The sequence below is a fragment of the Prunus avium genome, chromosome 2, assembly GCF_965620075.1.
Source record: "Prunus avium chromosome 2, drPruAviu1.hap1.1, whole genome shotgun sequence".
In the NCBI taxonomy this organism is placed as follows: Eukaryota; Viridiplantae; Streptophyta; class Magnoliopsida; order Rosales; family Rosaceae; genus Prunus; species Prunus avium.
In genome coordinates this window covers 30,212,464-30,227,215 of record NC_142285.1, presented here as the reverse complement: position 1 = coordinate 30,227,215, position 14,752 = coordinate 30,212,464, and the positions used below count along the sequence as shown (strand labels likewise).

At 37.3% G+C, this 14,752-nt stretch overlaps 1 protein-coding gene and 1 pseudogene across 1 annotated transcript; one reads left to right on the top strand and one right to left on the bottom strand.

Moving 5' to 3' along the window:
* Positions 1-810: 810 nt before the first annotated feature.
* On the bottom strand, positions 811-5,571 carry LOC148296826 (disease resistance protein RUN1-like). The gene is made up of 6 exons (XM_088247734.1): positions 4,964-5,571; positions 3,368-4,466; positions 2,982-3,281; positions 1,971-2,822; positions 1,261-1,861; positions 811-1,158 (listed from the first exon to the last, which is right to left on the bottom strand). Exons 1-6 carry the CDS (start codon positions 5,464-5,466, stop codon positions 962-964), a joined length of 3,552 nt encoding a protein of 1,183 aa, XP_088103860.1. The 5' UTR covers positions 5,467-5,571; the 3' UTR covers positions 811-961.
* A 7,318-nt stretch (positions 5,572-12,889) lies between these two features.
* On the top strand, positions 12,890-13,654 carry LOC148296825 (secreted RxLR effector protein 161 pseudogene; annotated as a pseudogene).
* The last annotated feature ends 1,098 nt before the right edge of the window (positions 13,655-14,752 follow it).

Below are 14,752 nucleotides of genomic sequence, written 5' to 3'. Positions count from 1 at the left end.
TTACAACAAGATGAAAAACATATTTGTGTGCATATAAGAATATTTTCCTTACATTCTTTTTTGTCAAGATATTGAAGGAATCCTTATGTTGCCATACTCTACTATACTTCCAAGGCTTCTCTTATTCTAGGCGAACAATTTCTCTTCCCATTGCACAGATCATGTCATGCATCTGCACCTTCTCCCATTTATCAATTGTAATCAAACATCTATCAATGAGATTTTGAATGCCAAAAATTGTATAGAAATCACATCCGTCTAGTATTTTAACAATGTAATCTTTGTCCTTTCTTCTAAAGAAACAAGCAATGTGGAGGAATAATTTTTGGTCATCGTCATTAGGCTAATTAGCACACAGAAGCAGAGTTCTTCTTTGACCCCAAAAAAAAAACAGAGTATCCATCCCTTGATTTGTTTGGATTTGTCAAAACAAATGAAAAGCATAGCTTTGTTGAAAATTTGATGTAAATTATCAATCTAATATATATGTTCCCTTGCCAATTTTTGCATCCTTAGCCTTGTCTTTAAGAAACATAGCTTTGTTGTATTAAAAAAAAATAAAAGTGTATGTTCTTGATATGCATTGACTGCTGCCAATTATTAGTAAAGAAGAATATGCATACTACCTAGCTGGAAAGTTCTCTCTCTACTAAGCTAAATATCGAACGAAACATATGGTACTGATGAAATTTGTGATGATTGAGATTTTGGTTCTCTTGAGCTCCTCTCGGAAAATAATTTTGTAAATTAACAGCACAAAGAATCAAAACAGAACATTGCATGATATATATATGTATATATATATATATATATATATGTCCTCAGAAGGAGATGTATTGATGCTATAAAATGAAATTGGTCTTAGGAAGGAAGACATTGGATATATGCAAAACAAGAGTTTGATGCTAATTTATATGAAGACAGAAAACAACTCAATCCGGCTGTTCAAGTAGAAAAAAATTCATCCATCCACGGCTTTTGGACTGTCCCTTCTTTTTGTGAGAAGGTGAAGAAGAGCGAGTGATAAGAGAAGCGTGAGAAAGAAGAAAACGGCAGTGATGAGCACCTTCCAGCCACGGAGGCGGCCTCTGGAGTTAATATTGCCGTCTGTCTTGGCTGCTGCAATTGTATGACCATCCTGTTGCTCTTCTTCTTTGTCTGGAAAACACAGAAAACAAATTAGAGGAAACTTATTTTTGAAATGAATATGGACTAACCTGTGAACAATGAATAGTAGTGGAGTAAAATGATCAAGTGTACCTTCTTCATCAGAGTCACCAAGGATCTTATTGAACCAAATCGGATCTTTTATTGGTTCACTTCTGCGCGAGAGCAAGTATACTCCTGGCTGACATTCATCCAAATCTCCACTCGTGGCACATGCAGCATAATACGGATCAATGGTTTTGTGTTGGGCACTAATCATATTATTATGATTCTCTTCTTGCAGCGGCTGCAAAAGCTGGATGCCGAACTCCTTTACCTGAAGCCAAGGTTCCATAATTACGGAAACAAGCACTTCATCGCCACCATCTAAGTGAACCTCCTCCTCCAACTTCCAATGGCTTAACCATATCATGTCTTCTCCTTCACCAGGAATGCCGCAGTGTGACGGGGCATAGATCCACTTCAGACCCTTGCTCTTATTTCTGACTCTAGTAATCAATGGCCCAGGTAAAGCAAAAGGAGAATCATTGGCCCGTTTTGTATAGACAGCAAAGACCTTCAAGCCTCCGATTCCGTGATTAGGAAGTAAAGGCACAACAAAAGATATTGATGACTTTGTACTTTTGTGGCTGAACTGGCCTGGAACCTCATTCCCAGCAAAAAATGTGCTGAATATACCACGTTCGTACAGTCCCTACATTTATATATAATATATGCCATGGACATCAGAATATTATTAGTCAACTCTTCCTATAATTAATCATATGAGATATCGAGACAGAGAGACAGAGAGAGAGGTGCACCTGGATGGGACAACGATCATCATCAATTTGTGACTGGTATGGTTTTCGAATCCGAATGGGTGCCATAGATTCCAAGTTGCACAAGCCCAAAAGGTTGATAATTTCTACATCAACTCTTCCAATGGGTTCTAGCTTGTAGTTATTCTCCCATTCAACTAGGTTGTCATTGTAAAAGCACCTGGTACCGTGTTTTCGGAATTGACCGGATTGATATGCTATTTTCTTCAATAATACACAACATTCCACATTCAGGTCGCCTACTCTTGGTAACCCAACAAGGGATTTGAGACTCCTACATTCCATAAAAGAGAGTTCATTGAGCCCTGTTAAACCTTGGATGCAATCTGGTAGGCTACAAATTGGATTGTGCCCTAGCTTTAGTATTTTCAATGAGGATAGATCACTAAAATCCTTTGGAAAGGCATCATCTGAAAGATTGCACCACTGAAGACTTAAGTCTACTAAAGAGCATGGTAGAGAACTCAATATACGTGAACTTCTTCCTGGCCAGAATTTACCTATTGGAATTTCATCAACCTCAAGCACTTTCAGAGATTTCAAGTTCCTCAACATCTCAATTGATAACTCATTAAGATTTGTGCAACCAGATAAAATAAGTGCTTCAAGTGATTTAAGCATGAGGATGTGCTCAGGAAGCATCCTAAGGTTTCTGCAGTTCCTCAAACTCAAGTAAACAAGTCTCTCTAGGTTTCTAATGGATTCATTGACACCAACCAGGCTTTCACAATCTTCAAGAATCAGTTTCTCTAGATTGGGGCAACATGAGAAGTCAGTAGTTTCACTAAGGCTATGACAATGGCGGAGATCAAGGATCTTCAATAACGGCAGACACTGCAGGATAAAAAAATATACAGAAAAAAACAATGTGGAGTAGTTAATATAGAATATTATAGATATATAATTTGTTATCAGACTAAAATAATCCTATATTCCATACTGTTTGTAGAGTTACGTACAGGGAAAGGAATTGAAAATTGTAGAGTTACGTACTTTTGTTCCTTGACAAACTTGTCTCAAGTCGCTATATTCCATTTCAAGAACAATTAGGCTCCCCAAAGGAAAATCAGAGGGTATAGAATCCAAAGGAAATTCAACCCAACACAGCCATCTTAATCCAGTACAAAATTCAGCATAACATCCATCGAGTTGTACATGAATAAGATGGAGTAGTTTTAGTTCATGCATCCTTCCAAATGCATTGGTTTCCAAGACTTTCTCATTTGAGTATATGGGACTGTTTGTAGGGGGCATACGCATGTCCAGGACAAGACCTTCAATTGTTCTTGTACCCTACAGAAGAAAAGTGGAAAACATTTAATATTACAAGAAGACATGTTTTTTACATTCTTACAAGAAGACCTTCACATGTTTCTTACATTCTTTTCTATCAGGATTTTGAAGGAATCCTTTTGACGCCATACTCTACTACGTTTCCAAGGCTCCTCTGACTCTAGACGAACAATTTCTCTTCCCATTCCACGAATCAGATCATGCATTTGGACCATGTCATATTTATCAATTGTCACCAAACATCTATCGATGAGATTTTGAATGCCAACAATTGTATAGAAATCACATCCATCTAGTATTTTAACAATGTAATCTTTGTCCTTTCCGATAAAGAAACAAGCAATATGGAGGAATAAGTTTCGATCATGGTCATCTTGCAAAGAGTTGTAGCTTACTCTTAGTTTATTTATTATTTCACCATTTGGAATAGCTTCTAACTTGTCCAATGCACTTTTCCATACATCTATAGTTTCCCCCAACAAAGATGAACCTAAAACTTTAAGAGCTAATGGAAGACCTCCGCAATGATCCACTATTTTTTTCGAATATTCTATGTAATCTTCAATGGGATGGTCCTGGACAAAAGCGTGCCAACTGAAGAGCTCCAATGATTCATTTTGATCCAAAGTTTCAACTGCATATACCTCAGTAACTTGATGAGCCTTTAACAATCTTGAACGCCTAGTTGTTATGATGATTTTACTTCCTGGACAAAATCGATCTTTCATCCGAAGTAGTGCATCTAATTGGTCCACATGATCCACATCATCAAGAACAAGGAGAACCCGTTTAGAACTTATGGCGTCTTCAATCTCAGTTATTCCTTGACTAACACTGTGTATTCTCACTTTTCTCCCCTTCAAAATATCAAAAAGAAGTTGTGTTTGTATTTGAACTAAGCCATTAGGTTGTTGTGAAATATCTTTGATGTTTTCAAGAAAGCTGCTTCCTTTGAATCTTTGAAAGTTTGAATTATAAACAAACTTTGCAATGGTTGTCTTCCCTATTCCACTTATCCCATAAATTACAAGTATGTCAACATCAGTTGATCGGTGCTGTAACCATAAGTTGATATTTTCCACTCGAGATTGCATTCCAACCATGTTGGGGGCAACACTTAAGGGTGTGCGACTTAGTTTGTCTCCAATTACCTTAATTATTTTCTCGATAAACTTTGACTCGTACCTAAAACAATTGCAGTCAAAATGAAAGAAAATTCAAACATGTGTGATTCTCATATAATTGACTTATAAAATACCATGGAAATTTATAAGATCAGAAAGTTCTAAGGTATAATAAGAGATGAGTCCATGAAAGCAACAAATTTAATTAATCGTACCGAATCTATCAAATTTAACTGGTAGTGTGTGCACTGGTTGTGAATGGGATCAACTGACGATAGATGTAAAAGCTAAGTGAAGATCAATCTAGATGATGGGGTTGAATTAAGCCTCTAAAACTAAAGCTCAACTAAACATAAACAGAAACCATTTAAAATCGAGATCAAGCAACTTGTATTAAAAACGGAGGATATTTAAAAAAATATGTAGAAGCTCTTTTGGTTTTTGAAAAACTGTTTTAGCCATTTCAAAAGTAAAACACACAAAAATTGAAACACCTATTTTTAGTATTTTTAATGCGTCAAAGAAAAACTAACGGAGTAGCTAGTTGGAATGAATTACCCATCAGCTTGATTTTGCAAGACCATCCCTGCAAGATCAGCAACCTCTGCAAGGGCCTCCCTCCATGCCTTCACCTTCTGCAGCGGTTGAGTTTTTTGGTGCCTAGCAAATGCCTTTGCAAGATTTCCTGTCTGCTTCCTCACATGGGATGGATCTACATCGTAGAAGACAGGCAAAACGACATGGTCAGCTGAGATCCTCTTGCGTTCAAGGATCATCAAAAGCTCGTCAAGGCACCATGTGGAAGAAGCGTAGTCTTTCGAGAACACAATAACAGAAGTTCGTGACTGTTTGATTGCTTTTTGCAGTTCGGGCTTGATATCTTCTCCTCTCTCAATTTCATCGTCGTCTCGGAAAGTACGGAATCCGGCGTTGACCAACGCTCTACAGAGGTGGTCAGCGAACTTCTTGCGAGTGTCTTCCCCTCTAAAACTCAGAAACACGTGATAACGAGAATATCGAGAATTGGAGGAGGTTTGCTGAGCTGCTCTCACAAGTGCCATAAGTGTGTGGTGAACAAACAAACTGCCTGAGTGGGAAATAATTAGGTTTTGGGGTTTCTACTTCCTTCCTGGATGTTGTAAACAAGCAGCTTGTGAAATGAAAGGATGATGCATCCATCGACTTAAAAGCAATTATTTTTAGTCCAGCAAATATGAAATCTATAATATGTCTTTTTCTAAAAGCAATTATTTTTAGTCCAGTCTTTTTCTAAAAGCAATTATTTTTAGTCCAGTCTTTTTCTAAAAGCAATTATTTTTAGTCCAGCAAGTATGAAATCTATAATATGTCTTTTTCTAAAAGCAATTATTTTTAGTGCCGAGTGAGACATTTTGGCCGGCGGAGTTTCTTTGGTTTTTTTTTTTTGGGTCAACTGGTTTCTTTGGTTTTTTTTTTTGGGTCAACTAGTATCTTTGCTTTTTTTAAGGTAGCTAATTGGTGACAGTACTAACAAGTTGTAGTCCTCTATTGTAAAAAAAACCAAAGAAAAAAGAAATTTCAAAAGCAAAACAAGTAATTGGAGATGCTTAACATATAAAAAGACAAGGTTTTTTTTTTATCACAAATGATCCTTCAAGTTTATAAAATTGTCACAAATGGTCTTTAAGGTTTTTTTTGTGACATTAATAGTCCTTAACATTAGGGCTTTTTATCATAAATGGTCTCTGCCGTTTGAAATTCTGTTAAGTGTGACGTGGAAGATAAGTGTGACGTGAAAATTCCTTTTTTTTTTTACTGCATCTTTTCATCCCCCTCCCTCTACTTTGTCTCTCTCCCCCTCTGCTCTCCCTGTCCTTTCCTTCTTCCTCTATTTTTTTCTTGCCCACAGCCACCCGCAAGAAAAAAATATAAGATATACAGTGGTAGAGAAAATGTATAGTTATAAAACTATATCTTCGTGGTAGAGAAAGGAGTGTATAGTTGTATATCATACAAAATAATATAACCCATTTTCAATAATAAAAAAGATATAATCCATATATCTTTCCACATCTTTGTATAGTTGTATATCATAACCCACAACCTGGGAATCTCCCTTTGTTTTTTTCTTGCCCACTGCCACCTGCAAGAAAAAATGGTCTCTGGGATTTAATGATCTCTTTTTTTTTTAACACTGCCACCCGCAAACCCAAGCCCAACTCCCCTACCATCTCCCTCTGTATTTTCTCTCCTCCCCTACCATCTCCCTTTTAAGTTGTTTGAATAAATGTTTGTGTGAAATGAAATGTGAAACTGCCTTGTGCAAGTATTATTTTGCAAAATAAACAGAGGGAAAGGGGTGGGTTTGGGCGTGGGTTGCGGGTGGGAATGGGGTGGTCGGGTTGTAGAGGCAAGAAAAAAAAAGAGGGAGAGGAAGAGCACGTAGAGGAGAGAGGGCAGAGGGAAAGAGAGAGAGGCTAGAGGGAGGAGAGAAAGGACAATGGGGGAGAGCAGTGGCGGATCCAGAAATTTTCATTCCGGGGGTCAATCTTTTCATAGTCCTCGAGCAAACAAAAAACTAGAACAAGACTCAAAACAATCTTTCCGAACATTTTCCACATTAAAAAAGAGAGGAAGCAAGGGACTGCATTAAATTTAAATTTAAAAAAAAAAATACAACATCATGGCGCACTTCCTGACTCCACAATGGGCTAAGTATGAAAAATGATTTTTCGGCATAATAATTTTCTCAAGATAATTTTTGGCGGCTTTTATTCCTTACACATCAAATAAGAAAACTTGATTTTATGGGATTTTATTATGACGTATATATTGACTTAATGAGCCATCATTTTTAGCCTAAATCGTATTTTGTACTAAAACCGATTTTTCATATTTTGATTTGGTGAGAATTTGATTTTCTAGTATTTTTATTTGAATCCAAATGGGGGGTACTTCCTTATTTACATTGTAAACTTAAGTAAATGGAGTAATATAAAAATAAATAAAAGTAAAAGGACAAAGAAATTTACTTAAATGCTGAAAATGAAAATAAGGAAATCTGCATTGTTTCATAACTCTCTATATACAAATTACAAACTAACATAACTCTGAGTTGGTTTGGGGAGGGAATTATCAAGCAGGCAGCGACGACATCGTTTTGACATCGAGCGAAAAGAAAAAAGAAGAGGACGCGCGTGCGCTGGGTGCTGCGCGCAAGGATGCGCTGCGCAAAGGCTGGAGCTGCACACAAGTTGCCCCTTTGGGGCATTTCGTCGAACACCTTGCGAGGGTCAAGTTTGGCTACTCTAATGGAGGATTTCAGAGGTTGCAGGGGTCAATTGACCACCCTTGCTCCTCTGTGGATCCGCCCCTGGGGGAGAGAGAGGGGCTAAATGGATTTTTAATGGATTTTCATTAAAAAATTATTTATTTATTTATTTAATCCACATGTCACGATGTGATTAGATATGTGAACTCCATGTATCTTCCACTTCAAACACTTAACAGAATTTCTAATAGCAGGGACCATTTGTGATAAAAAGCTCTAACGTTAAGGACTATTAATGTAACAAAAAAACCTCAAGGATCATTCATGACAATTTTATAAACCTCAAGGACCATTTGTGATAAAAAGTCAAAAATGACATGCGTTATAAACATGTGGAGCCCTCAAGCAGATGTTTTAGACTTTAGGGGCAAGCTTTTGGACTTTGGGAGAAAATGAAGACTTTGTGGTGTGTAGGTGGCTTAATATAAGGTATGATACGTAAGTATAATAATAGTGTGTTGGTTAGGTGGATATAAGTATAATAATACAATACAATATATATTATGTAGTGTGTTGGTTAGGTGGTTTGATATAAGGTATGATGTATAAGTTTAATAATATCATATAATATAATAATAATCTACAATTCAATTATAGGTGGTGTAGCTCTAGTTTCAATGAGGCTTTTAAATTAAAACCCCATACCAGACTTCGGGGACATAAGCATACTTGCCGAACCTCTCATTTAGTTTAGTTTATGTGCAGCTTTATTTATTTACAACAACTTGGAGATTCTCTGTTTAAAAATAAATAAATAAAGAAATGGTCACACCATTATAACTTAATAATTGCATATGACAAAGTCTACGTTCACACCATGGACTGTGAGTAAACCTGCTGTTATCACTTTGGTTTTGATGGATATCACAATTTTATGCGCCAATATCTTTGAGCTAGTTGAATATTAAGAAAAGTAATTGATGTTCTTAATTGCAAATGGACAATATCGCTCAAATTAGTATAGTAATAAATAGAGTATCGTTCCACCAGGGATCAAGTTAATCTATTAATTACTAGAGTGATTTATTTCTAATTATATTTGAATTAAAAGATAAGAGGATTAAGATAATGAAAATGTAATTAAGCAAGTAAAATAAATTGAGATTAAGTAAATAATGTAAAAGATGACAACAAAGCTAATGAAGCACTAGGACACCGATTTCACCTAGCTAATCCAGCCCAAATCCTTCTAGCTTGTTAATCCTAATTACCTAACATGTTGATAATCGTTTTCCCTTACCTCACCAATACTCTATTCCGAGCTATATTAGTTGTATTCCTTACCATCAACCCACTTTATTCCTAGTTATGGATTTAGATAGCTAAATACCCTTTAAGATTTGAGGAAAACATTGAAGACTACACAAACCATAACCTAATCTTCCGAGTTGGCTATGTAATTTCTTGTTCTTGTTACAAGAAGCTATTTATTAGGCATCTCCTTCCGGTCTCAACCCAATTCTTCCAATCATGCAATTAGTGGCAAATTAATTGAAAGCAATAAGAATGGTAACAAGCACTCAACATGTATAGATAAATAAAATTAACAATATCAAAGAATTTGAGTATTCATAGCTAGGCTATATCGTAGCCCTAGTAAATGAAATTAGTTCATGAAGGATTTATTGAGAATCATGATGGTTGATGAAGACATGGAAGGCACCGAATTCTCCAAGTAGAATGCCATGGTTGCACAAGCTCTCTTCGTATTCTCCTTGGGTTTTTGGGTCTATGAATATGAATATGTCGGAATTTGATGGTGGAGGATGATCCCTTGATCAATGGCCGAAACTGCATATTTATAATACACCTAGAAATCCTACCCATCTAAGGTATAATTACAATTATTACAAAAATATGATTCCTTCTAATATAGGGTCTTCTTTATTTCTACTTATTTGACTTGGTAAGATTTGAACCATCTTGAACTAGGAAATTTGATAACACTCCTTGTGACAAAAGGAATTATTTGGCTTCTTGACTTGATTTATCTCCAATCTTCATCTTCTTGCCCCTTTTTACCTCAATTTCATTTACTTATTTATTCGTTAATTTCTTTAGATTAAATTGGTTGTTTTAATTGGTTTTGTGAGATTTGTGAAGGAATTGTGAGACCCATGTCTTGGGGAAACAAGAACGGTGTGCAGTCCCACATCGCTCGGGGAGGGAAAGGTGAAGTGCTTTATATGTGTGGGCACTTCTCTTCCTAGCAAGAAGCCTTTTGGGCAAGATAGCATTAGCTTGAGCCCAAGAACAAAATTGTGAGGGGGGAGGCCCAAAGCGGACAATATCTTGCTAGGGGAGTCGGGTCGTGGCAAATGGTATCAAAGCTGGACCCCGACCGGAAGTATGCCAGCGAGGACGCTGGGCCCCAAGGGGGGTGAATTGTAAAGCTCGTGTCTTGGAGAAACAAGAACGGTGAGCAGTCCCACATCGCTCGGGGAGGGAAAGGTGAAATGCTTTATATGTGCTTTATATACGGTTACTCAAATATGTAGCATATTATTCCAAATATGTTCAATTTAACGGTTCCAATTTTGTAACAAATTTAGGCTTGTCGTCCAATTCAAATAAATTCTTTTAAATCCCTCTATCCCAATGAAGCCTAACAATTTTTATTTATTTATTTTCTGTTAATGGAACAAGCGTGGCAAGAAACAGTTTCCAAGGGGGACTACAAATTTACAGACTGGGAGGAGCAGTAGCAGCACAGCAGAGAAGAGCAGAAGCGGACCACTCACTGACTTGGTTCTACTTGATCTCTCAGTCTCTTCATTATTCCCCCAGTCGTCGTCGTAACCCCGAAACCCTTCTTAACGTGTTTTTCAATTATTGACTTTGTTGTGAAAAATGGACAAACACTTTCACCCTCCCCTAATGATCTTGTTGTTGATGGACTTTGTGACACACACAATGATGGATGAATCACACACACACACACACTTGAGACAACAACCAAGCACAAAGTGACACAAGAATTTATAGAGGTTCAGCAATTGCCTACATCCTCTTGGTGATCCCCTTGAGAAATTCACTTCATGAAAGAATAAGTTACAACTTTGGTTTTACACAGAAAAACCCCTTTGAACTCTATTCTCTCCCCAAGCTCTCTTTTCTCTCACACCCCTTGCTCAACACTTTGATGCACTTGTGAAACACTCTCACAACCCTTGGTGTTTCCCCCCTTTGTGTCTAGACTCTTAAGACCCCAACTCAGCTCCTAACTTGAACTGATTGCTCTCCCTCACGTTCTCCCTTGGTGAGTTAACCTCCTTTGAACACAATAGCACCCAGCTACTTGGCCACCTTGAGATTAACCACACATGGTTTCTGCTTCAGCCACTTCCTCTTATTCAACTTGTTTTCTCCCTTATGTTATCTTACTTCATCCCATTACCTACACAAGCCAATGGACAAGAGATAGGATATCTGATTGTCCACCACGTTCTTTCCTTTTAGTCACCACTTAGACTAAGGGTCAGATCAAGTAGGTAATACAATCCCACTCAGCCACCTCCATTAAACCAGAAAATGGAGAGGAGATTATTCAAAATAAGATAACCAATTGGCCATGAGTGCTCTCCCAACTATCCAGCAGGTAGTCAACCCTCTTTTACCTCAGAAGTGACCCACTAAGCCTCTGAAATCTTGTGGAAAGCGATAGCCATCGAAAACACAGTTGAAAACACGTAAGAAAACATCAGCACAGCACAGGGGCGACCGGTCGCTGATACCTTGCGACCGGTCGCTACGACCATTTGGATACATAGCGACCGGTCGCTGATACCTTGCGACCGGTCGCTCGTTGCGATTTTTCCAAATTTCGAAACTGCTTCTGACGATCGGTCGCCCAAACCTTGCGACCGGTCGCTCACTCCTTCACTTGCAACCTTAATGTGAGCCAATTTTACAACAGACTTGAAGAAACGCCATGCACATACACTAGTTCTGAATCCATCGACATCGTCATGCACACCGAGGCTGCCTCATTCGTCCTTTTCTTCTTTCTCCAACCTTCTTCTTAACTTATCATATGGTTTATTTGTTATCACTTGGTTTGATTTAAATTGGTTAAAACTTGCTTCATTTCTTGTGTGTAGGTGTGTGTGAATATTACGGTGAGATATCGAGTCTACAATCCTAGAACTAAGAAATTCATGATAAGCCGAGATGTTGAATTCGATGAATCGGCGTCATGGAACTGGGAGGAAGAGAAAGTTTAAAACAAAAATGTTACTATAACACAACCATGCAGAGAGGAAATTGAAGAAACTCCAGGTACGATTCCTCAACCTACAACTCCTCCATCTATACAAAATGAAGGCCTTCCAGAATCATAATCAAGAACTAGATCACTCCAAGATATATATGAGACTTGCAACTTCATAACTATAGAACCAGAAAGTTTTGAAGTTGCAGTAAAAGAAGAAATCTGGAGAAAAGCTATGGAAGAAGAAATCAAAACAATTGAGAAAAACAAAACATGGGAACTCGTTGATCGCCCACAAGATAAAGAGATCATTAGGGTTAAATGGGTATATAAGACCAAATTTAATCCTGATGGATCAATACAAAAGCATAAAGTGAGGTTAGTAGCTAAAGGCTACTTGCAACAGCCGAGCATAGATTATAACGAAACCTTTGCATTAGTTGCAAGACTTGATACTATAAGAGCACTGGTAGCATTAGCAGCTCAAAAGAAATGGAGAATTTATCAACTAGACGTAAAGTCTACATTTCTAAATGGAGAGCTCGAAGAAGAAATATACGTGGAGCAACCACAAGGATTTATTGAGCAAGGAGAAGAAGATAAAGCACTCAAGCTAAAGAAAGCCTTGTATGGACTCAAGCAAGTGCCACGAGCTTGGAACAGCCGCATAGACAAATACTTCATCAACGCAGGCTTCAGGAGGAGCAAAAGCGAGCCTACTCTCTACACCAAAACTCAAGGTAAGTCCGATATCTTGATTGTCTCTCTATATGTGGATGACCTCATCTACACAGGAAACAATGAAGAAATAATTCAAGAGTTCAAAAAAGATATGATGAAAACATTTGAGATGAGTGACCTTGGGTTGATGCACTATTTTTTGGGCATTGAAATAAACCAAGAAGAAGATGAAATCTTCATATGCTAGAAAAAGTACACTGAGAATATTTTGAAAAAGTTCAAAATGTACGGGTGCAAGACTGTAGCTACTCCACTTATCACCAATGAGAAATTAAGAAAGGATGATGGATCAAGTAAAGTAGATGGATCAGTTTACAGAAGTCTCATTGGGAGCTTACTATACTTAACAACAATAAGACCCGACATAATGTACACGACGAGCTTACTATCAAGATTTATGCAAAATCCAAGCCAAGTACACTATGGAGCAGCAAAAAGAATATTAAGATACTTGCAAGGCACAATTGACTATGGCATATGGTATAAGCCTACTACAGATCCAAGACTACTTGGCTATACGAACAGTGATTGGGCTGGATCAGTAGATGACATGAAAAGCACATCAGGCTATGCATTTACAATTGGATCAGGAATATTTTCATGGTCATCAAAGAAACAAGAGACGGTGGCTCAATCATCAGCAGAAGCCGAGTACGTAGCAGTAGCAAGTTCAACATGCCAAGCTATTTGGCTCAGAAGAATATTTAAAGATATGGGAGAGTGCCAAACAGAAGCTACTGAAATATTTTGCGACAATAAGTCTGCTATAGCAATGGCGAAGAATCCAGTATTCCACAGCATGACAAAGCATATCGCCATCAAGCATCACTTCTTACGAGAACTCTTAGCAAACAAAGAAGTTGAACTCAAGTACTGCAAAATAGAGGAGCAGATTGCAGACATCTTCACTAAGGCACTTCCAAGACCAAGATTCGAAATGCTCCGAAACATGCTCGGAATCACACAGATGTGCATTAAGGAGGAGTGAGGAGTGTACAACATTAATGCACATTTGGTGGAGATTTTTACAATATAGAATTTTCTAGAATAATTTAGAATGAAGAGTCGGTGGTTGTATTTCCTAAAACACTAGTCAATTGAAGCTAGTAGAAAGCTCCAGTAGAAACTACAATATATGGCTGAAAATTGCTTAGACAAAGTTGGTTACTGTACAAACCGACTTAACTAAGCAAAAAAGCCAACTTAGATAGTCGGCTAGGATCACTATATATATTAGCTAGCATCCCATTATGTAATTAAGAAAGAGAACTCTGAAAAACTACCAGCTGCCTTGTATCCATATAGTCTCTAAAGCTTTGTAACTTCGTCCTCCATTCAAATAAAATTACTTTGTTGGGTAAATTACTCAAATGGTCCCCAAATTTGTACGCGATTTACATTTTGGGGCATGAATTAAATTTTTCGTTCAAATGGTCCATCAACTCTATATTAATTACTCAAATGGTCCCACCGTCTAATTTTCTGTTAGATTTAACCAAATTTTAGGGTAAATAATGACCAATTTGCCCTCATATTTAACGGAAATATTGACAGAATGTAACGGTGGGACCATTTGAGTAATTAATATAGAGTTGATGGACCATTTGAACGAAAAATTTAATTCATGCCCCAAAATGTAAATCGCGTACAAGTTTGAGGACCATTTGAGTAATTAACCCTTACTTTGTTACTCTTTCAAAAGTTTTCCTTTCCAACTTAAGTTATTGTCCTAAACACTACCAACTATTTTCCAAACCTCTTCTCCCTTGATATAACAAAAAAGGGTATACTGGTGATTTGCCCCCTGAACTTGTACCTTAGTTTCAATTAGCCCCATATACCCTCTACCCTAATTTAAAATTAAAAAATTAAAATTAAAATTAATTTGCCCTCTACCTTAGTTTCAATTTGCCCCCTGAACTTGTACCTTAGTTTCAATTAGCCCCCTATACCCTCTACCTTAGTTTCATGAATAAAAAATTAAAATTAAACTCTCTCTCCCCTCTACCTTGATTTCTACTCCCCCCAAACTTTTTTTTTTTTGTTGTTGGTTTCTTATTTGATTTTCTTTTATTGTTATTTTAAA

Coding starts and splice junctions, on each gene's coding strand:
- LOC148296826 (XM_088247734.1), bottom strand. CDS start 5,466: ATGGCACTTGTGAGAGCAGCTCAGCAAACCTCCTCCAATTCTCGATAT. Junction 4,467..4,963: donor TTGCAAAATCAAGCTGATGG/GTAATTCATTCC, acceptor CAATTGTTTTAG/GTACGAGTCAAAGTTTATCG. Junction 2,823..2,981: donor AAGTTTGTCAAGGAACAAAA/GTACGTAACTCT, acceptor TTTATCCTGCAG/TGTCTGCCGTTATTGAAGAT.